The 25056-nt window shown below is 37.5% G+C and overlaps 1 protein-coding gene across 1 annotated transcript in view; it reads left to right on the top strand.

The window, feature by feature from the left end:
• The window catches only part of MALRD1 (MAM and LDL receptor class A domain containing 1), a 559293-nt gene that overhangs the window by 396332 nt on the left and 137905 nt on the right, over positions 1 to 25056 (top strand). Inside the window, exon 32 of the mRNA XM_010859895.1 lies at positions 10684 to 10841. Within this exon, the coding sequence (XP_010858197.1) occupies positions 10684 to 10841 (158 nt within the window). The remainder of the gene's footprint in view (positions 1 to 10683; positions 10842 to 25056) is intronic.

Here is a 25056-nt window from a genome sequence, read left to right on the forward strand (position 1 = left end):
GAAAATTGAAAGTGAAGTCGCTTAGTCGTGTTCGACTCTGCGACCCCATGGACTGCAGCCCACCAGGCTCCTCTGTCCATGGGATTTTCCAGGCAAGAGTACTGGAGTGGGGTGCCATTGCCTTCTCCGTGATTGGATGGCATCACCAATTTGATGGACCTGAGTTTGACCAGACTCTGGAAGACAATGAAGGATAGGGAAGCCTGGCATGCTGCAATCCAAGGGGTCACAAAGAGTTGGACATGACTGAGTGACTGAATAACAACATAATGAATCATCTTTTATGGTCTCTTTCTGTATCCACCGATTTTAAGACATCTGTTATCTGTTAAACTACATAGCAGTTACCATCTATATTAATATTTGGTATTATATGCTCTTGTGTAGGGTCTCATTCAGTCTTTACCACAACCCCTTGAGGCTAAAGTACCTACTATAATTATCTCTTATTGTTTTTGAGTCCTGGAGAATTTTAATAGGCTGCTCAAGGTCACATACCTAATAAGTGGAAAAGTCAGAATTTGAATCAAGACCTCTAGCTCCTGCAGGCTTAACTAGTATACAATCCAGCCCAGATTCTGCTCCCTATTTATTTATTAAAATAATATAATAATACTGTTCTCTATTTCCATAAAGATAAATTTTCTTCCATTCTTATTTGCTTCCCATACCCTTTCAGGCAATAGATCAAACAAAATCATTTCTTACTATATATCACTTACCTAAAGAAAAGAGTTTATAATTTAATTAGCTTCCTTTTTAATCTTAATTTGGCAAATGAAACCATGTTACAGAAATACTGTTAAACCAATACATGTTTCCAAAGGCATTTTGACAGGAAAAAGCACTAAAGATATAACTCAGGGTTCTTCTTTGAGGCTTGAGAAACTCTGGATCCTTTGAAATTCCTAGACTTATAGGAAGTACCAGCCAGTTCCATTCATATATCATCTTCATGTGATTGAGACATTTTTGCTGCTGAGCATATTAGAAACTTCAAAAGAAGTTGAATCTACCCTATGTCAGCATGTCGCAACTAGAAGCTTCATTTTTATATCAGAGCACCACATCCTGAGGGGGAGAGTTTATAGCACTCAATTTGGTAATAGAGAATAGTGCTGAAATGAGACATTCTGCTGGAAAGTGGAGTTTTTAAAAATAGGTAATAATGACTCTCAAGAGAATAACGCCTAAAGAATAAACGGTTGGAAAAGGTGAAAATGAAGAAATGTCAAATATATTCAGTGCATAGCTCTTCAGGAAGGGATGCAGTGACAATGTCTATCAAATGCTATGAGCAGATCTCACTTGACTTGAGAGGCGCTGTATCTGTGGTTGCCATTCTGACACCTTTGAGGAAACTTTTGTTCTCTCTCTGAGTGTGTTTCTATTTCACAGGCTTTAAAACTTGCAGATGCAAATGGATAACACCTTGAACATCTGGTATGGGGAGGGAATGAAAGTACATAAAGAGATTGAGGGCATTTCAACTCATAGTCCTGTGCACCCTTCTATTTTAGAGTGAGAGACAGGCAGAAATTATAGAGGATATGGAGCCAAACAAAGTAAGTCTGACTTTGAGGAAGGGAGAATTTGCTATCTTGAAAGAGAGACATATTGCATTTAAAAAAGAAAGAAAAAAAAAACCATTAGCCTATTTTATGAACAAGAAAAAAAGATGAAAATTGCCTACAATTTAAAGCAGGGAGTGAATTCAGAACACTTGAAGTGAGAAATTGTCTTTTATGATTTGACCCTAGTGCAAATGAGTATCATTCTGCTGAGGGCACTGGAGCTTTAAAAATGCAGCTTTCTTTTAAAAGTGTTAGCTGTCTATTTTAAAGAGACATGTCAAATATATTACCTTATGCCATAATAACGCAATGAAACATTTTCAAAAACTCAAAATTGTAGCTAATAACATCTACAAGACAAATTAGAATCTTTACTTTCTGCAGACATCAAAGTTTAAAACGAATGTTCATGAAGCATGGTGATGGATTCTGAATATGGCTAGTGTATTTTGGCCTCTAATGTCAAGAAACAGTAATGATTTGAACAAATACACTTTGATGATGAATTTGCCCTATTTGACACTAAGGCAGTTTTTGAAAACATGTGTGACTCTTTAAAATTTTTAAGGTAAAGAATTTAACATTAATGAGAAATTTCTGTCCAGTTTTTATTTTAGCTAGTTAAGATGTGAAATATAAAAGCTATACCCTGAGAATTTTAAGAATTTGTAATCATTAGTCTGGTACAAGCAAAATTGAAATGTTAAACTGAAAAGGTACAGAAAATATCAGGAGACATAGCATCTGAGGAGAGGTAAAATTCAGATAATATTTAATGAATGCCCATGTTCTAGAGTATTACATATAGTAATGTTTTAGATTTTACAAACTTAATTGGATCCATTCTGATCTATTATATCAGAGTTAAATAGCTTTTTAAATGCCCAGTAGAAAGTTATGAAATAGTTGAAAATCAAATTAATGAACAAAACAGTCCCCTTCTGTGGAAATCTGTCCCATGAATGAATGCTTGATCATGCCACACAGTTACATTTAAATAATGCTGGTTCATGATTTACTGTTAAATTCTAAGTATGTTGTGGTGATTGGAACTTTTCAGCTTTATTTTCTGCTTTAACAAGTTCTGAACTTTGTGAAGGAGGCTGGATTGACCTCCCCAAGGATTTTTCCAGATATAAATAGGTAGCTCTCAATGAAGCAACTGAAAGTTTATAAACGTACGAAAGCATGTCTAGTCTGAGCTTGCTAGATAAAGACCAAGTCTATTTCTGAAAGTATAATTCAATGTAACAGTTTATAATTTTGTGATAGAGTACCTAGTTCCCAGAGAATTTATACATTTCTATTAATAATTTTAAGAGACTTAGCAACTTTTCACCTTTATGATTCTCCAGGAAAACAAAAAACATAGCACCGCAACAAGTCTATTTCACTTGCAAAGTCAAACTTAGATATGCTTGAGTTCCAGAATTTAAAATCCCCAAAGACCAAATTTGCAATGGTGGCTTCTAAATTGCTATGCACGGTTTTGCAATCTTAAATTTCTAAATGGATAAAATTTTACATTTATAAGCACAAATACACCACACAGGAATTGACTTTCTGATTTCTGTGTTTGACTGGGGGATCTGGTAAGACCAAAATTGAATATGCAAATCAGAAGAGGCTATGTGGGGTGTGCTCTGAAAGCTCACCCAGTCCCCTAATAATTGGAATTGCTACCTTTGATGTTGAGCTTTATGTGACATTGTTTGTCTTGTACTGAAATAATATATACTGCAGTGGCATGCTGGATTATCATCATTCCCAGTAAATTAGTTAGTATTTTTTTTTTTTTTTTACACTGAGTTCCATGATATAACCCTAAAATACAAACAGCAGATTGTCCTACATTTTTTTCAGTCATATTGTATCTTTGCTAAACTGCTTTTCAGTAGTTGCTGTAAGAAAAAATTAAGTCCTGGGAAAATAAATGTGGAATGAGGAGTGAAGGTGATTTTGTTCCATCTGATTTTGAGGTTTGAGAACGTGTGCAGTGCCCAGTAGAAGCCCACTCAGATAGAACATAATTGTGGCTATTTAAGAATGAAATGAGTTTTTTCAGTTGCATGTTTTAGTTTTCAAATGCCTGTAATATTGTTAGATACCAATAAATACTAAGTTGTTTGCACTGAAGTACTTAATAAACAAAACTGAGATGTAACTTCCCACTTGAGGTGCCGTGAAAGGAGGTATTGAGACACTAAGGATGCTGTAGTCTAAGTCCCTCTAGAAGCGAGTGGGCAAAGACCAAGCATGGAGAACTTGGTTAGAATGAACTCAGGTTTCTGGGCAAGCTTAAAACTTACGTTTTAAACTACATACTATATGATTAAAACTATTCAAGAGAAACAGCTGAATTAGTGAAGTTTCAGTGTATTTTTGTAGTTAGAAGAATAATTTACTACAATACTGGTTTTAAATGAGAGTTCCCAACTTTGTAAAACAGATTACATTCATGTCAATGAACACAAATACTTTTTGCCCCACTGCCCTAAATATTTAATCTTCAGCATCATGTTAGCATTAAATCATGAAAAGAAATATATGTGATGTCTGAGTTAAACATAATCTTCTTTCGTGAGATCAAAGTTCATCAATCTCATTATATATATCATCCTATTTAAGAGCTAAACTATGAAATGTGGAATAGTTTTATAAAAAGATTGTGTGCTTGTGCTTAGTTGTTCAGTTGTGTCTGACTCTGTGTGACCCCATGGACTGTAGCCCACCAAGCGTCTCTGTCCACGGGGCTTCTTCAGCCAAGAATACTGGAGGGGGTTGCCATGCCTTCCTCCAGGGGATCTTCCCAACCCAGGGATTGAACCTAGGTCTCCTGCATTGAAGGTGGATTCTTTACCATCTGAGCCACCAGGGAAGCCCATATTGTTGAATTAGGTTTGCTAATATTTTGTTAAGGATGTTTGCATCTATGTTCATAGATGAGCTTGGCCTATAATTTTCTTTTTTTGTGGTATCTTTGCCTGGCTTTGGTACCAGGATTATGGCGGCCACACAGAATGAGTTTGGGAATGTTCCTTCCTCTGCAATTTTTTTTTTTTTTTTAATAGCTTCAGAAGGGCCTGTGTTAACACTTCCCTAAATGTTTGATCAAATTTGCCTGTGAAGCCATCTGGTCCTGGAATTTAATTTGTTGGGAGTTTTAAAATCAGTTTCTATTTCAGTACTTGCAATTGACCTGTTCATATCTTCTGTTTCTTCCTGGTTCAGTCTTGGGAGATTGTACCTTTCAGAGAATTCATCCATTTTATCGGTATGTAGACTGAGCGACTTCACTTTCACTTTTTACTTTCATGCATTGGAGAAGGAAATGGCAACCCACTCCAGTGTTCTTGCCTGGAGAATCCCAGGGATGGGGGAGCCTGGTGGGCTGCCGTCTATGGGGTCACACAGAGTTGGACACGACTGAAGTGACTTAGCAGCAGCAGCAGCAGGTGTTTAATAGTAGTGTTTTATGGGTGTTTATTTCAGCGGTGTCCACTGTATTTTGTAATTTGTCCTTTTTCATTTCTAATTTTACTAACTTGAGCTCTCTTCCCATTTTTTAATTGAAAAAGCTTTATCAATTTTTTTTTTTTTCAAAGAACCAGCTTTTAGTTTCATTCATCTTTTCTATTGTTTTCTTCATCTGTTTTTCATTTGTTTCTGCTCGGATCTTTAAGATTTCTTTCCTTCTACTAACTTTGGATTTTGTTCTCTTTTCTCCAGTTCCTTTAGGTGTAAGGTTGGGTTGTTTGAGATTTTTATTTGTCCTGAAGTAAGACTATTACTATAAAACTCCCTGTTAGAACTGCTTCTGCTGCATCCCATGGGTTTTGGATCACCATGCTTCTGTTTTCATTTGTCTCCAGGTATTTTATTTCCTCTTTATTTTTCTCAGCCATCCACTGGTTGTTTAGTAGCACATTGTTTAGCCTCCACATGTTTTTCTTTTTAACAGCTTTTTTTTTCCCTTGATTTTTTAATCTCATAGTGTTGTGAGAAAATATGCTTGATATGATTTCAATTTTCTTGAATTTAAGAATTTTTAAATTTTAAATTTGCTCACTTTGTGACCCAGCGTGTGATCAGTCCTGGCAAATGTTCCATGTATCTTGAAAATGTGTATTCTCCTGCTGTCAGATGAAATGTTCTATAAATACCAAGTCTCTCTGCTTATAATGGGTGTGGTAAGGCCTGTGTTTCCTCTGGATTTTCTGTCCAGATGATCTGTCCATTTATGAAATTGGGGTTTAAGGTCCCCCCTATTACTGTGTTACTGTCAGTTTCTCCTTTAATGCATATTAACATTTGCCTTGTATATTGAGGTTCTCCTATGTTGGGGGCATAAATATTTACAATAGTTATACCTTCTTAGACTGATTCCAGGATCATTATGTAGTGTCCTTCTTTGTCTCTTGTAACAGTCTTTAAGGTCTATTTGTCTTAGTATTCCTACTCCAGCTTTCCTCTGAATTCCATTTGCATGGAATATGTTTGTCCATCCTCTCACTTTCAGTCCGTTTGTATCCCTAGATCTGGAGTGGGAGGTCTCTTATAGACAGCATACTTACAGGTCTTGCTTTTTTATCCATTTATCAGTGTACGCCCTTTGCTTGAAACATTTAAACATTTAATCTGTTTACATTTAAGGTAAGTACTGATATGTATGTTTCTATCACCATTTTCTTAATTGTTTTGGGTGTTAGGGAAGTTTTCAGCTATTGATAGTCTTTAATTCCTTTATCATTTTTATCACCTCCTTTTTGAACTTGGGCCTAGCAGACTGGAAAGGCCTGATTCATTGTTTCTTCTTTCAGGGGATTTTTCCTGTCTCAGTTCAGTTCAGTCGCTCAGTCATGTCCGACTCCTTGCGACCCCATGAATCACAGCACGCCAGGCCTCCCTGTCCATCACCAACTCCCGGAGTTCACTCAAACTCATGTCCATCAAGTCGGTGATGCCATCCAGCCATCTCATCCTCTGTCATCCCCTTCTCCTCCTGCCCCTAATCCCTGCCAGCAGCAGGGTCTTTTCCAATGAGTCAACTCTTTGCGTGAGGTGGCCAAAGTATTGGAGTTTCAGCTTCAGCATCAGTCCTTCCAGTGAACACCCAGGACTGATCTCCTTTCGGATGGACTGGTTGGATCTCCTTGCAGTCCAAGGGACTCTCAAGAGTCTTCTCCAACAACACAGTTAAAAAGCATCAATTCTTTGGCGCTCAGCCTTCTTCACAGTCCAACTCTCACATCCATCCGTGACCACTGGAAAAACCATAGCCTTGACTATTTAGTTGGAAATAGTTCCTTCACTTTTACTTTTCTCAAATTTCTCTGTCTCTGTAAATTCAGGAGAAACAGTTAACTACTGTGGTATTGAAGGGCTGTTTTCATGTGCAACCATCCCTGTGCAAACTGTGTGAGTCCAATATTTTGGGTGCAAGGGCTATTTGCAAGTCATGACGGGCGTACATCCAAAGGGAGTGCTGGCTGTCATCCTTCTGATAGGGGGTGTGGCTGATGTTGTGGTGACAAGAGCCTTGTCTGGAAGTTGTGTCGGACCTCTTTGCTGTGTGGCTGTCACAGACCTGTCAAGGATGGGGTCTGCTTCCCAGTTGTTTGAGTAGAGGCCCTGAGGGTCAGGTTTGATAAGGGTCTGTTGCTCATGTGTGTGAATGTTCTGTCCCCAAGAAGGTGAGCACTAATGCAAGTGAGGCCTGTGTGGTCACAGAGAACCTATGCACCGAGTGACCATGCAGGGGTCCTCGGGTCTACCCATAAACATCTCAAATGCTGCATCCCTTTCTCCATTTTGTTCCTACCAGACTTAATGCCAGGCTGGTGATAGGGCCTGCGGTGTGGCTATGGGGATTGAGGTGGCTGTGCTGCCTCTTGGAAACACGGTTGCCTATACGGCAATACTCTCCCAGGACCTGTCTGCTCAGATCCAGCTCCAAGCTGTGGTGTGAGGTAGACGGGACCAGAATACTCCATTTGGAAAGGAATCCCAGCATGCTTCACCCTAGGGGCTCTCTGCAGGTACATGGGATTCTGTGATACAGCCCACCACCCAGTGTGTTCACCAACAAAGTGGCCGCTGCTGGACCCACCCCCTGGTTGGAACACTGATAATGGGCTTACATACCAGCCACACCCACACCACGTGCTCACTCACAAAGAAGGCAACCAGAGTTGCTCCCCGCTGAGAGCATAACTACAGTGAGGCTCCTATGACAGAGCCACGCCACCTCGTGCATGAGCTAACAATGGCAGCCCAGACACTTAGCATTAATTTACCTTATTTGGAACTCGATCAAGTCTGTTTCTTTACATCCACTATATTTTCAGTAAAGTCTTAACTATATGAAAGAGTAATTATTTAAGCTAATTATAAGTCATCAAGGGTATAAAATGTAATTAAGATGAGGGAAAGCTTCAATGTTCTTATTTAATCAAAATAGCATAAAGAATGCATGTTCTTAAGGAATAAGTCACAGTTCTTGGGTTTAACAGATGAAGTGTAGGTATACCTTGGTTGAGCATGCCACATATATGTCTTCATTTTCCAAATAAGAAAACAAGCAAGTGACATCCTTGCAATGAAATGTGAAAGAAAACTGTTTCATTGTTGGATTAAAATAGTGTGTACAGTTTTCCTAATCTTGCTAGCACATAAAATAAATTTCATAGAACATTGAAGATAGAAGACCATTCACAGATGTAATAGGGAAGCATTTCAAATTATTTCCACTACCACTCTTTTTTTAAACAAATGCTTTATTTACTTATTTGGCTGCATCAGGTCTTAGTTGTGGCATGCAGAATCTTAGTTCCCTGACCAGGGATCAAACCCAGTCCCCTGGCTGGGAAGCCCATTTCTCAACCATTGGACCATCAGGGAATTCCCACCACTCTTTTATATTGAGGAGAATCTTGCTGCAATAACTCATACTTCATGTTTCTTGGTTATTTTTCTTGGATAAGATTTTTTCTTTATTTTGCCAGACATTATAAGGGTCCTTAATGAAGAGAAATACTTTCAGAAAGGAATAGTTTTTTTTAATATATACCAGTCACTTTCAGTTTCTCATCTGACATGTAAGTCATTTGGAAGTCATTATTCCTATCCTCATAACAAGACAAAAAGCTGAATAAACTAAAAATCAACAGCTCTTTTAGATCTGTTAGAGAATCAATGTCAAAGGCAAACCACTGCCTCCAAATTGGAGCCAAATAGGAGAAACAGAATCACAGCTTCCTGGAGCAGAAGCTCAAGAGCAGAAACCTCTGCAGGAATCAGAACTGGGGGAGGAAGTTCTAATCCCTAACTGATGAAGGGCTCTAGGCTCAGTGTGCCCTGGGCTTCCCAGGTGTCTCAGTGGAAAAGAATCTGTCCATGTAGGAGACGCAGTTTCGGTTTCTGGGTCAGGAAGATCCCTTGGAGCAGGAGATAGCAACCCATTCCAGTATTCCTGCCTAGGAAATCCCATGGACAGAGGAGCCTAGTGGGCTACAGTCCTCAGAGTTGCGAAAGAGTTGGAGATGACTTAGCCACTAAACAACAGCAATGTGCACCCATTTGAGAGATTAAAAAATCCCGGGGGATATCCAGTGTTAGAGGTCCTCACACTTGTTTACGGTTTAACTTCAGGAGCCCTACCATTTCTCACAGTAAAGATCAGAGAAAACTCCTCTCTGCTTTGAGCTGGTGGAGGAGAAAAGTTGCCATTTATCCAGAACAGTCTGTTCTCTCTAACAAGACTTGCCCTCAACAGAGAACACAAATAAATATTATCTATTACAGTAGCTAAAATCCAGGTCACTGATAACTCCAAATGCAGATAAGAATGAGAAGAAATGGGAACTCATTCATTGCTGGTGGGACTGCCAACTTTGGAAAATAGATTGTCCGCTTCATACAAAACTAAACCTAGTCTTACTGTAAGATCCAGCTGTTGTCTACCTTGGTGTATTTACAAATGAGTTGAGAACTTCTGTCCACACAACAATTTACACACTAATGCTTATAAAAACTTTATTTACATTTGCTAAAGCTGAGAAGAAACCAGGATGTCCTTCATAGGTGAACAGATACAGAAACTGTGGTGCATCCATATAAAGAAATGTTATCCAGTGATAATAATAAATGAGCTATCAAGTCACAAAAAGAAACAGAAGAACCTTAAATGGTACATATTGCTAACTGAAACAGGCTAATCTAAAAAGACTATGTACTGTATGATTCCAACTATATGACATTCTGGAAAAGGCATACTGTTAACTCACAATTTATGATTTACATGTGTATTTCTCAGTAAAAATACTGAGAAAGCCACAAGAAAAAATACTTGTAACTAAAGAATATTTTAATGGACTTTGTTTAGAACTATAAATAAATAATTAACCTGAGGAAATGTTTATATATATATAAATATATATATATATATATATATATATACACACACACATTTCATTCTCCCCTAGTAAAAGCCGCAGAGGAAGTAGTAACTGTGATGCATTTTGATGATGTCTACAGAAAAAGAAAATCCAGTTGTGTTTAAATTGAGAGATCGTTCACATACTAATGTAGTTGAGAAGTTATCTATTGTTCAGAAAAATAATAAGGTAAATTTCAGAATTACATTTCACTTTGCAGTTCTTATCTGCCATTCACTGCTACTTTGGTCAGTGTGAGAATTGGAACAACCAAAAATAACATAGAGTATCAGTCAGTCCCAACACCCTCCATACCTGTTCTACATGCAGCATACGAAATATTTTATTTGCTTGAAACTGACACAAGTTTGTGCAATGTAGGAGAAAAGGAATACACTTTCAGAGTCAACGAAATATTTGATCATCTTTATGCACAAGTCACATACCAAGGTGAATCTTGTGAATTACATAATCATGGTGATACTCTTTTTAATGTTGGTTTAAAGAAGTCAATATTGTTGATATATAATTGACAGAAAGTGAGTTGTGTTTAATTTTCTCTGTGCGTGCGTGTGTGTGGGGAAAACTGAAATTCATACACGATTTAAATATATTCTACCTCGTGCTACAAAATTTATCATTTCACTAAATAAAAATTGTTTATCTATTTCAAGGTAGTGGTCAGCACTTCCTGTTTGTCAACTCATCTGGCCCCAAAGAAGGATACACTGCAAGAATCACCACTTCCCAATACTTTCCAGCAAGCCTCGGAATGTGTGCTGTTCGGTTCTGGTTCTACATGGTTGATCCCGGGAGCACAGGAGTCTTAAAGGTACAACAGGAAGACAGAGATTTGTCTTTCACTGACATAGTCAGAGCGCGTGTTTAAACATTTCTCTCTTTTTTTGGTAGCCAGACCACACCAATCCTGATTCTATTAATTTCTCATTTCTTTCTGGGGCAATGGGACTCTGGCAAGCAGTTCTGTTATTCATCTTAATCTCCTTCAAGATTTGTCTCATTCATGGCTGCCACCTGAACTCAATTATGGTGCACGCTCTTTAAAAGATTATCTACAGATGAAAGATTATGGGCAGATTCTACATGTATCTTCTAATAACAACTTAGATAGGAACAATGAAGAAATGTGATGAGAGGGATAGTAATGGAGAGGATTCTCTTCCCCAAAGTAAAAGCAAAGCACACTTAAGATAAATATATTATCAGCTCACACTGAAAACAATGCGCCTGCTTTATTTTTAACTAACTGAATACAAGAATCTACACCAAATGCTAATCTCTTTAAATAAACGGGTTGCTGCGTCTATACTTCTCATATGAAAGATCAATGAATGAAATTTTCACTTGTTAGGAACCAATTTTGAAATCTTAATTTCTAATTAAAAGATTGTGTATCAGAACACAATATGTAGTGATATTGCCTTGAAATTATGCAGTCATTTGTTGTTGGGATAAATATACAATTTGGAATTTTTGTCATTATCTCAAACATTGTCCCTCATAAATAATAACAGCTATTATTAAGTGATTCCTATCTTTCTGGCTATTCATTTTAACTTTATATGTGTTAGCAGTTTTAATTCTCACATTGACCTAATAAGGTAGTGTTTAGCTTTCCCAGAATTTTCAGTAAAGAAACTGAACTCAAAGTGGCTTAATAACTTTTCCATGATTACACAATTGACCAGAAATCTGATTTCAAAAATCTGACATCCTTGTTGCTTATATTTTCTGCATTACTCAGAGACATCTAAGGAGAAATATGAGGCAAAGAGAGAAAGAATAAAATGCCTTATCAATTCTAGCCATTGCTGGGAAAGCCAGCTCTTATCAAGTAAAAATAAAAGCATGCAAGAAAGTGGAAAATCTGTTTTCCTCTAGAAAAACCAGTAAAAATAACAAAGAAAGATATTCATTTTTAACAGTTTAGATACACGTATTTTGTACATCATGAAAAAATTTTGGATTTTTGTTTTGTTTTTACATGTAGTATATAAATATTCAGTAGATTAGCCTTTTGCTTATGCTAAATTTTATCCTAAACACTGATCTTAAAAAGACTCTATAATATGTTGTTTTCACTGATATTTTAAAACATAGATACTGCAATTGAAGAGGACAGTAGTCAGTGGTTATTTGTTACACACAGAAGCAAATATGAAATGGAAACCTTTCAACAGAATGCACAGAGATTTCAGTCACTTTCTAACAAAGTGTTGCTTTCTTGATTCAAAACTAACATTTGTATATCCTTTAGCTATTCACCAGCTGGTCAGTCAGTGCTACAGGCTGAATGTTTTTGTCTCCCAAAATTCACCTGTTAAATCCTAACTATGACAGTCTGCTAGTTGAGTTACCTAGTTAAACAGCCCACTGTTTTTAGCCATGCTTCTCCAAACTGTCTTTGAAATGAAAGTGTTGATCTCAAGTCTTGATTTCTGATAGCTTACTTAAAATAGTGATTACAGTTTTTTCTAACTGGAAGGCAGCGTTAAGTGTACTGTTGCTTTTATACTCTTGGCTGTCTTCAGAGAGGTCTACTGGAAAGAATAGTGGAGGGGAATTGCAGTAAGGCTGACATCCAGGTTGTGTAGAGAAATTGCCCTCCTCAACACCAGATTGTCTTGGTAGGTTTGACTGTCCCCATGGCTTTTTACCGTCTCCACAGGTGACCCAAGCAGAACCAATTATAGTCACTTCCAGGATTTGATGCGATGTTTACAAGAGGCTTTCTCTGTCTTCTGTGTTGCAAATCACTGGCTAAAAGTAGCCTAGATCTGGGGCTCTTGGGGACCATCTTTCCCGATATGCGGAGAGAGATTGTCTGAGAAAGAAGCTAGAACACAGAGGAATTTGGGACCAAAAGAAGGAAGACAGACTGTTTCTGTTTAAATCCCGGAGCCTGCTTTACCTGAGTCAGTCAAGTTCTCTTTGTTACTTGCTGTTGGAAAATTCCTGTTACAGAAACCCAGGGAGAAACTGTTTTTGTAATGTATCCTCATGTCTCTGATGGATCACAGTAACTGTGGCAAGTCTGTTTCTCAACTGTTGCTTTTAATCTTGAGTTATTCCCAGTCTGAAAAACTCCCTGAGTGTACCATATTTTTATATTATGTGAACGAGTCAGTGAAGTGGAAACCCATTCTTTCCACTCTTTTAAAGTGAGACTTTCCAGCTGCATGTTATTCTTTCACAGGCAACTGTTTTTCTTTTTCATAATCTCTAATTTGAGTATAACAGTGTCACATTTTATAAAATTTCCTTGGCAGGGGTATTTCAGCTGGTGTGTGGCCTTAGAAAGAATCATCTGTAGTTACAGTATTGACAAGACTGATGGACAGATAGCTTCTTACAAAGGGTCTGAAAACCCACCTTTGTGTATATATTTTCTAAAGTAACCAAAATAATATTATCTAAATTTATGGTGAGGAGGAACTTCTTCTTTTTAATATTAAAAAAATTTAAGACTATAATAAATGATAATATGCACTGAGGCATGATGCAGATAAATAGATATTCAATGCTATCAGCATGCAATTATAAAGAGCATTTTGGAAATTAAAAGCTTTATAATTTTTATATTATTTACCAAAACATTCCACATCTATAAATACAAGGAAATAAAGATAGATATGCATGATGTTTTATTTATAAGTGTCTTCATCTCACTGTTGTTTATAAAAAGGAATATTTGAAGCCACATGAATGTCAAATATTAAGAATTGGTGAAATATAGTACATTCACTCTTGCAGTGAAATACTGTGGAGAAGTTAATTCTGTAAATGAATAAATGATAATAAAGAGAAGCATTTGTGATTCATTAATAACCAAAGTAACCAAATTTACAAATATGTATCTAGAATGTATAATACATTGTATTATACATTTATACAATGTATAAAAATATATCTAATTTCACATATTTTAACATGGGACTATCGATTCCTTAATCTATGTAAATAAGTATAAATGTGTGTGTATATATATATGTGAAAAAATATATCAAAGGATATACACTAAAATGAAAAGAGTAATTATCTTTAAACGTGAGATGAAAAGATTGTTTTCATTACTTTTACTCTTATTTATTTTATAATTTTTCTACATTAAGCATATGATGCCTTTCTAGTAAGAAAAATATATACAAGGGTCTTTCTAAAGGATCTTCACCTTTGAAAACGTTGAAAGACACAGCTCAAGGATATCCATAAACAGGCCACTTCTTGAGTTAATAAAGAGCAAATGTGGCTCTGGAGCACTTGGTAGATTATAAACCATCTCTTAGATTGATAACATAAATTCTTTAAAAAGGATATGTCAAAGAAAATATCTAAAGTGAAGTTCCATACTAAAGTGTCTATGAGGCCCTAAAAATAACCTGGCATTCCTAAAAGAGCTCAAATAGCAGATTGTGCTAGAATGGTCTCTTGTCAGCACAAATCTGAAATTGTGCTGAGTGTTATGTATCTCTTGCTTTTCTGTGCTCTGTTCTGTATCCCAGAGAACAACATTTCCCAGACTCCTTTGCTGCCGCATTCCTGAATAAGTTTGACCAAAGGAAGGTACTGGCCAAAAATCAGGGCAGGAAGAGGAGACAAGCCTTCCTCCTCTTTGTCTCTTCTCTTTTTCTGTATATTTATATTTCTCTAGCTGAGTTTGTACTGCATCTCATCTGTGACTCCGTTCCCCCAGAAGGCCTTGCCTCCCTGGTTCAACTCCCACCAAGGATACTGACAAATACCATCTTCTTCCAGCAACTCAACTTTGCTACTCCCTCCCTTTGACTTTAGGTTTTGGAGGAGAAACTTCTTCCTGCACATGCTAATCTATAGGTTGCCAAATAATTTCCCTGGTGATTTCTCATCTCTTCCATAAACAAAGTACCTACTACCTATGTTAAAATTCCTCTATTTGAAATATATTAGTTTCTGTTTCCTAATTGAGCCCTGTCTAGGTACCTAACTCAAAGAAAACACAAATCTTTCAAAGACATTAACTGATAAAACAGTGAAAAACTATGAATGAGCACCAATTTAAATTTGTCGTTCTTACATTAACTTCTTAAAAACTTACTGTCTAGTAGAGGAAGACAGAAAACAAATTGAAAAAAAGAACACCAATATGAAACTTCTGTTTGTGATGTAATACTATAGACCAAATTAAACTGTTTCCCGTAATACATAATTACTCACAATCTGCTGAGAAAGTTATTTTATATTGAATAGTAAGAAAGTCTATCTGAGAAATACAAGGTGTGAATTTAGACTTGAAAAACTAGAAAGATCAATTCTTGTGAATAACTGTAGTAAGAATGTTCTAGGCAGAAGAAATAAGCTAAGGGAAAAGCTCAAAAGTAGAAGGTATTTGAAGGCCACTGTAGTGGAACAAAGTAAGCAAGAGAAAGAAACGATCAGAGATAGGTAGGAACCAGGGCCTTGCAGGGATGGTAAGGAGATTAGATTTTATTCTAAGAATCATGGAAAGTCATTGGAGAGTCTTAGCTTGAACTACTATAGCAAATTACCATGAAGTGGGTGGATCAAACAACAGAAGTTTCCTTCTCACAGCTCTGGAAGCTCAGAAGTTCAAGATCAAGGTATGGGCCAATTTGGTTCCTCTTGTGGACCCGCTTTCTGGTTTGTAGATAACTGGCTCTCACTGTGTGCTCAACCAGTGGATAGAAATCATCTTTTTTGGGTCTGTTCTTAAAAGGACACTAATCTAATCCACAGGACCCCACACTCATGAGCTAATTACCTTCCAAAGACCCCCATCTCCCAAAATCTAAACATTGAGAATTTGGGCTTCAACTTATGAATCTGAGGGGATATATTCAGTCCATAGCCGAGAGTATTAAACTGAGGGATAATAATATCATCTTTGAAAATTTAGAAGATATGCTGTGTGGAAAAGGGACAGGACCTGGGGGTAGGAGGAGGAAATCAGAAATGGACGTGAAACAGGAAGGCAAGTTACATGATTTCCAGGGGTCCCCAGCTTGATTTAAAGTGGAGTGTAAGAATAAACTGGAAAACAATTGCTACAAATAATGAACAAGCCTGAGCTCTTCATTGGCATATTAAGATTATCTTCTAAATAAAACACACTTTAATTTTATTAGTATATTAGTGAAGGGTATCATATAAAGTTAGCTCAATCAAAATGTTATACAGTTGATGAGATCAAGGTGAAATTCAGTTATGATGTCCCTATTACTTTTTTAGGATAAAAAGCCAAATAATTCATATCTATCCATCCTGCAAAGTAGAAGGCTGCATGATGAAAGAAATGTTTTATAGAAACTAGAAAGCCTGATACTAAATATGTAATATTCAGGATAGTGAATGAATAATATTCAGAATAATAAGATGTCTATTCAGGCTTCAGTATCCTCTGATTCACAGGCTCATGATTTATGGACCAATGCTAATACATACTTTATTTTCTAGGTCAGTTTCTTTCTTTCAATTACCTACCTACATATAAAATTAAAAGCACTCTTTAAAATGGTGCTGGTCGTTTTCTGATACATATTGCCAAAAAAGCCCTAAGTGAAACCAAATTAATTTCCTATGTGATTATTTAGTTTCAGTAGTTCAGCTCCTAGCTTCTGACTTGTCCTACTATTTAATGCTAGCTCAGGTGAATTATTTAATGTCTATGAAAACAGGTAAAGTTTGGCACAAGACAAGAGAATTTCCCTACAAATAACTAATAGCCCTTTATTCCTCTAGACTCATTTTTTAAAAACACAAAAAGGAAATGAACTTTTGTAATTAAAAATGCTCTTTGTAATTTATAGACGCTTTTCTTTGTTCAAGGGAGAAAAATGAACTATATCCTAAAACTTCTTTCAGTAATAACACATGAGTTAATATATCTAAAGGGGCTTCCCAGAAGCTTACAGTTAGCCTATGAGGTTGAAGTGAGTTTTTATTTTAAAGTTGAGTTTTAGGCAGTCCAGTGGTTAAGGTGAAACTTCACCTTCCAGTACAAGGGTATGGGTTCAATTCCTGGTTGAGGAGCTAAGATTTCACATCCCTTATCACCAAGTAACTAAAAAAACATAAACAACAGAAGCAATATTGTACTGAATTTGATAAAAAAAAAAAAAAAACTTTAAAAATTGTCCACATCAAAAAAAAAATCTTAACCAAAATAAAGTTGAGTTTTAGAGCTAAATGATTTCTGCAAAACATATGGAATTCAACATGTAAATCTTCTATTCAGGAAGCCATTATTGCCATGGCCTTATGCTTGTAAATTTTGCTTTGTTTTGTTTTAATGTGATATTTAGAAAAGTAGTAAGAGCAGTGGGAAAAAAATGAGAATAATGTAAGATGGTTACTATATGCTATACACTGAAGTCCTTTACATTGATCTAATCTACCAGACCACCTGACCTGCCTCTTAAGAAACCTATATGCAGGTCAGGAAGCAACAGTTAGAACTGGACATGGAACAACAGACTGGTTCCAAATAGGAAAAGGAGTCCAGCAAGGCTGTATATTGTCACCCTGCTTATTTAACTTATATGCAGAGTACATCGTGAGAAATGCTGGGCTGGAAGAAGCACAAGCAGGAATTAAGATTGTTGGGAGAAATATCAATCACCTCAGATATGCAGATGATACCACTCTTATGGCAGAAAATGAAGAGGAACTCAAAAGCCTCTTGATGAAAGTGAAAGAGGAGAGTGAAAAAGTTGGCTTAAAGCTCAACATTCAGAAAACAAAGATCATGGCATCCGGTCCCGTCACTTCATGGGAAATAGATGGGGAAACAGTGGAAACAGTGTCAGACTTTATTTTGGGGAGCTCCAAAATCAATGCAGATGGTGATTGGAGGCATAAAAGATGCTTACTCCTTGGAAGAAAAGTTATGACCAACCTAGATAGCATATTAAAAAGCAGAGACATTACCTTGCCAACAAAGGTCTGTCTAGTCAAGGCTATGGTTTTTCCAGTGGTCATGTATGGATGTGAGAGTTGGACTGTGAAGAAGGATGAGCACTGAAGAATTGATGCTTTTGAACTGTGGTGTTGGAGAAGACTCTTGAGAGTCCCTTGAACTGCAAGGAGATCCAACCAGTCCATCCTAAATGTGATCAGTCCTGGGTGTTCATTGGAAGGACTGATGCTGAAGCTGAAACTCCAATATTTTGGCCATCTGATGTGAAGAACTGACTCATTGGAAAAGACCCTGATGCCAGGAGGGATTGGGGGCAGGAGGATAAGGGAACAACAGAGGATGAGATGGCTGGATGGCATCACCAACTTGATGGATATGAGTTTGAGGGAACTCTGGGAGTTGGTGATGGACAGGGAGGCCTGGCTGTGCTGCAAATCATGGGGTCGCAAGGAGTCGGACACAACTAAGCGACTGAACTGAACTGAACTGAACTGAATCCTCAACCATCCAGTGAGGAACATAATGACATTATCTATACACTTTAACAGTTGAGTAAAATGAGATAGAAAAAGCTTCAGGAATTTGTTCAAGGTCACAGTACTATTTAAGAGATGGCAGGCCATGATGTTCCCACACCCACTGGCTCCAGCCTATGCTTTTAATTAATATGCTTTACTGCCTCCCCAAACTAGATGGGTTTTTATGGCATATTTTATTTTCCATATTTTATTGCTCAAAATCATGTTTTATTCTCTGCAATAATTATTGAAATCTGGTCTTTAACAGATACTTTGCCTGTTTTATATTCTGCATATTGTGGTTTTCAATATAAATTTGATTTGAATTACTAGTGTAATTTGACAGAGGTAAAAGAGGAGTGTGAAAAAGCTGGCTTAAAACTCAGCATTCTAAAGATGAACATCATGGCATCTGATCCCATCACTTCATGGCAAATAGATGGGGAAAAGGTGAAACAGTGACAAATTTTATTTTCTTGGGCTCTAAAATCACTGCGGATGGTGACTGCAGCCATGAAATTAAAAGACACTTGTTCCTTCGAAGAAAAACTATGACCAACCTAGAAAGTATATTAAAAAGCAAAGACGTCATTTTGCTATAAAAGGTCGTATAGTTAAAGCTATGGTTTTCCCAGTAGTCATGTACAAATGTGAGAGTTGGACCATAAAGAAGGCTGAGCACCAAAGAATTGATGCTTTCAAACTATGGTGTTGGAGAAGACTCCTGAGAGTCCCTTGGATAGCAAAGAGGTCAAACCAGTCTATACTAAAGGAAATCAATCCTGAATATTCATTGGAAGGACTGATGCAGAAACGGAAGTTCCAGTACTTTGGCTACCTGATGTGAAGAGCTAGCCAACTCATTGGCAAAGACCTGATGCTGGGAAAAATTGAGGGCAAGAGGAGAAGGGAGAGTTAGAGGATGATGGCATTGGATGGCATCACTGACTCAATGGGCATAAGTTTAAGCAAAGTCCAGAAAATAGTAGAGGACAAGGAAGCCTGGTGTACCACAGTTCATGGGGTCACAAAGAGTTGGGCATGACTTAACAACTGAACAACAACAACCAATGTAACAGAAAACAAAACAAAACAAAACAAAAAAAATTGGTGTAACAGTTATTTAAATCATCCTCCTAAACATGGCCCATCACTTCAAGGGAAATAGATGGGACAGTGGAAACAGTGTCAGATTTTATTCTGGGGGGCTCCAAAATCACTGCAGATGGTAACTGCAGCCATGAAGTTAAAAGACACTTACTCCTTGGAAGAAAAGTTATGACCAACCTAGACAGCATATTGAACAGCAGAGATATTACTTTGCTGACAAAGGTCCGTTTAGTCAAGGGTATGGTTTTTCCAGTGGTCATGTATGGATGCGAGAGTTGGATTGTGAAGAAAGCTGAGCACTGAAGAATTGATGCTTTTGAGCTGTGGTGTTGGAGAAGACTCTTGAGAGTCCCTTGGACTGCAAGGAGATACAACCAGTCCCTTCTGAAGGAGATCAGTCCTGGGTGTTCTTTGGAAGGAATGATGCTAAAGCTGAAACTCCAGTACTTTGGCCACCTCATGCGAAGAGTTGACTCACTGGGAAAGACTTTGATGCTGGGAGGGATTGGGGGCAGGAGGAGAAGGGAACGACAGAGGATAAGATGGCTGGATGGCATCACCGACTCAATGGACATGAGTTTGAGTGAACACCGGGAGTTGGTGATGGACAGGGAAGCCTGGTGTGCTGCAATTCATGGGGTCGCAAAGAGTCCGACACGACTGAGTGACTGAACTGAACTGAACCGGAACGTGGCACCCTCAGTGTATAGTGTGTGTTTGGTGTTGGATGGGGGTGCCATCAGTATTCCTTTTTTCTATAATTGCCCCTGTGACATAACATTTAATCCTTTTGTTCTGCTGCTTTTGAAGGTTAACTTTTGAATGAGCTGTTCAAGGACAAGAGCCACCAAGACTACATCCTTTTTGTCAAACTTTTCAAAGCCCTTTCTGGTCAGTTTCAGAGTCCTCTTGGGTTTGTTATCTGATCTATATCTGTCCTATTAGAAGAACTGGCCCTTTCAAGGGCCCCCATCTCTCAAACAATGCAAGAGGAAATTCTTTATATTTCCTGTGTTGCTTCTAGACTTCCAAACTTCAGAATAAGACATTTAGGAAATTTCCTGGAAGTCCAGTGGATAGGACTTTGTGCTCTCACTGTCAAGGGCCTGGGTTCAATCCCTGGTAAGGGAACTAAGATTTTTCAAGCCATGTGGCCAAAAAAGAGAAAAGACTCTCACTTTAATTCAGCCTTGTTTCTTAAATGCAAAATGACCTTGGGCCCTCTAGGGGTGATGCAGAGCACAGTGAATCATTGAGGGCCAGGTATTTTGAGGTATTCTAGAAAGGACATCTGATACACCAATTGGCAACTACCCTTATCACCACGTATAATAATATGATCAGAGATAATTGAATTATGAATTAATAAAATATTGTATATAAACAGTTCCTAGTAATAAAGGAAAATGCATTTTAGACTTAGGTAAGTAAGTAAAGTCACTCAGTCATGTCTGACTCTTTGCAACCCCCATGAATGGTAGCCAACCAGGCTCCTCTGTCCATGGGATTTTCCAGGCAAGAGTACTGGAGTGGGCTGCCGTTTCCTTCTCCAGGGGATCTTCCCAACCCAGGGATTGAACCCGGGTCTCCAGCATTGCAGGCAGACACTATACCATCTTAGCCACCAGGGAAGCCCATTTTAGATTATATTCACACAAATCAGGACACTAGATTACCACTTAGTTCAATGAAGTCGTAATTTACAAACTGATAACCTGAATTAATGACTTGCCCCAAGTCTCTGATTTTTACCATGTGATGTTACCACAGAGGCAAGGACCTGGCCTATTTCTTAATTATCACTAGTGCTATAGAAATTCTTCCAGTGATATGTTGAGTAAAAGGATAAATGATAAAAATGTTAAGTGTCAGGAAGGAAAAAATATATTCAAAAAAGTTTAATATATACTTATATTTATAGAACTGTGCATTCAAAATTAAATAGGTTATAGTTTGTATGGCACATGCTTAAGGCAATTTACACATCAGATTTTTCTGCTTAGTCCTTTTGTTTATTATTAATGCTTAATTTTAAAGTGCTTTTTTATGATATGTTATTACAAAAGTTGTTGAGAGGCATTATCAGTATTTGGTCTATAATTTTATTCTTTTATTAAACACATTTTAACTGTCCCAGGCTAATAAGTTTGCTCTCATTCCTGTTACATGCTGAACCTCATAGTCCTTATATCTACAAGTGGTGATACACTGCTTATCAATGACGGCTTTTGAGAATAACCTCAGAGAATCTTTAACAGAGGAAACAACGATACACGCAAATATCCCCAGGCATAAAAAGTAGGAAGTCTGTGTAAATGAGCAGACTTAGCAAATTTCTGCCCTCTAAACAAACTTATCAAACTCTAGAAAATACCCTCCATTTGAGCATTTCATACTATTTTAGCAAAAACATAGTCAGTCATGTACTAAGGCAATAATTCTCAACGTGTACGCATGCTGGTGCGTCAGTCATTTGTAAAATGGGACACAGGTAATACGCAAGAACAGTAGTTAAAATGAACCCAAGTCTTTTTCAGTGATTTCTTCCCTTTTTGAGTATAGCTTCAAGATTCTCCCTGTATCAGTGTCCTATATTTCTTTTGACAGGTCTTACTGAATAGAAGACAAGAAAGGTAAGGTTGTACCTGGTGTGCCAGGCATTTTGCTGAGCAGTTCGTGTAACACTGAGGATGCTGTGATGGGGAGTGTGTCCGTAGGAGAATGTGTCCAACAGAATGTTTCATCCAGCGTGTTGTGTAGTGAGAATCATGGGCTTATGTTAACAGCTTAGCAAAGGTGGGTGCACAGACCTTGATGGCAGAGATACTTCAATAGTGCAGACAGAGGAAACAGTGCTGACACGTGCTGTTATCTTTTATTGTATATAATAGGAAAATAAATCTCAGAATGGGAAAAACCTTGCTGTTAGTTTCTATTAAAGTATAAATTAGCAGGCTGAGAAGGCACTCTGTGAAATGCAAAGGTTGACACTCAGGAGAAGGAGCTAATCGAATATGACCTTCAAATTAGACTTTCCCTTTAGAATATAATAAAAGCAGGAAAAGAAAAGTGACCTCAAGTTGAAGAGTTATGCTGCTAAAAATTAAAATCAAGTCACAGTTTTAGGATAGAGACATGGGAATTTGCAAAAGAAGATATTTCTTACACCTGCCTAAAAGCAAGCTAGGTGCAAAGTCACCTTGAGAAAAAACCAAAAGTCAGCTCTGCTTTAAAGTCTGGGTCCCAAGCTGAATATTACGTCTTAAAAAGAGAAAAACACTTAATATATTCATAGTTAAAGCAACTTTTTTCCCCCATTTTTATTTTGTGAAATCCATCAGTCTATTTTCCTGATAGATTTTGGCTTTAACACTTTGTTTAGGAAGACTTTTCCTGTCATAAATAGCAAAATATTCTTCTCACTTGTTTGTTATCACATAATTTTGATTTTCAGATCTAACTGATTAATGTAGTCATAATTGATTTTGTGTGTATGTGGTGAGAAGTTAGAAACTCATGATTTTCTTTCCAGATACGAAGCTGGTTATTCCAACACTGTTGATTCAATACTATGCCCTCTCTTTGTTGATTAGACATGCTTTCGTTATCATTGTTAAGTTTATGTATACCTTTGTAAATTTTCTATGGATGTGTAAGAAAATGATTGCTTCTTAGTTGAAACAAAGATAGATAGATACACAGAGATGATAGAAACACAGAGATAAATCATGATCCTCTACAACCGTACTCACTGTTATTGACTTAATTTGACAATTTAGGAAAAAGACATTTTTCCTCCAGTATAAAGTCTCAATTTGGTTTTCTGTTTTTATTGATCTCAGCTTCTATATTTCAAAGCCATGTGGTGGAATGCATGAAGATTCAAGACAGTTATATGTGTGAGAGGAATTATAATGTTTATCAATTTTAAATATTCCCCCCTTTATACTTACCTGAAATCTTATTTTGTTTGTTTATAATACAGACATCCTTACCACTTTAAAAATAAATACTTTAACATCTTATTCATCCCAACAATGGAAACAGTGAGAGACTTTATTTTGGGGGTGCTCCAAAATCACTGCAGATGGTGACTGCAGCCATGAAATTAAAAGACAATTGCTCCTTGGAAGAAAAGCTTTGACCAACCTAGACAACATATTAAAAATCAGAGACAATACTTTGCCAACAAAGGTCCATCTAATCAAAGCTATGGTTTTTCTAGTAGTCATGTATGGATGTGAGAGTTGGACTGTAAAGAAAGTTGAGTGCTGAAGAATTGATGCTTTTAAACTGTGGTGTTGGAGAAGACTCTTGAGAGTCCCTTGGACTGCAAGGAGATCCAACCAGTCCATCCTAAAGGAAATCAGTCCTGAATATTCTTTGGAAGGACTGATGCTGAAGCTGCAACTCCAATACTTTGGTCACCAATGTGAAGAACTGACTCATTTGAAAAGACCCTGATGCTGGGAAAGCTACAAGGCAGGAGGAGAAAGGGATGACAAAGGATGAGATGGTTGGATGGCATCACTGACTCAATGGACATGAGTTTGAGCAAGCTCTGAGAGTTTGAGACAGACAGGGAAGCCTGGCGTGCTACAGTCCATGGGATCACAGAGTTGGACACAACTGAGCAACTCATCTAGAGCCAGACATCCTGGAATGTGAAGTCAAGTGGGCCTTAGAAAGCATCCCTACGAACAAAGCTAGTGGACGTGATGGAATTCCAGTTGAGCTATTTCAAATCCTGAAAGATGATGCTGTGAAAGTGCTGCACTCAATATGCCAGCAAATTTGGAAAACTCAGCAGTGGCCATAGGACTGGAAAAGGTCAGTTTTCATTCCAATCCCAAAGAAAGGCAATGCCAAAGAATGCTCAAACTACCGCACAATTGCACTCATCTCACATGCCAGTAAAGTAATGCTCAAAATTCTCCAAGCCAGGCTTCAGCAATATGTGAACCATGAACTTCCTGATGTTCAAGCTGGTTTTAGAAAAGGCAGAGGAACCAGAGATCAAATTGCCAACATCCGTTGAATCATGGAAAAAGCAAGAGAGTTCCAGAAAAACATCTATGTCTGCTTTATTGACTATGCCAAAGCCTTTGACTGTGTGGATCACAATCAACTGGAAAATTCTGAAAGAGATGGGAATACCAGACCACCTGACCTGCCTCTTAAGAAATCTATATGCAGGTCAGGAAGCAACAGTTAGAACTGGACATGGAACAACAGACTGGTTCCAAATAGGAAAAGGAGTACGTCGAGGCTGTATATTGTCACCCTGCTTATTTAACTTATATGCAGAGTACATCATGAGAAACGTTGGACTGGAAGAAGAACAAGCTGGAATCAAGACTGCCGGGAGAAATATCAGTAACCTCAGATATGCAGATGACACCACCCTTATGGCAGAAAGTGAAGAGGAACTCAAAAGCCTCTTGATGAAAGTGAAAGTGGAGAGTGAAAAAGTTGGCTTAAAGCTC

Source organism: Bison bison, unplaced genomic scaffold (genome assembly GCF_000754665.1).
Source record: "Bison bison bison isolate TAMUID 2011002044 unplaced genomic scaffold, Bison_UMD1.0 scf7180017864461, whole genome shotgun sequence".
Classification (NCBI taxonomy): Eukaryota; Metazoa; Chordata; class Mammalia; order Artiodactyla; family Bovidae; genus Bison; species Bison bison.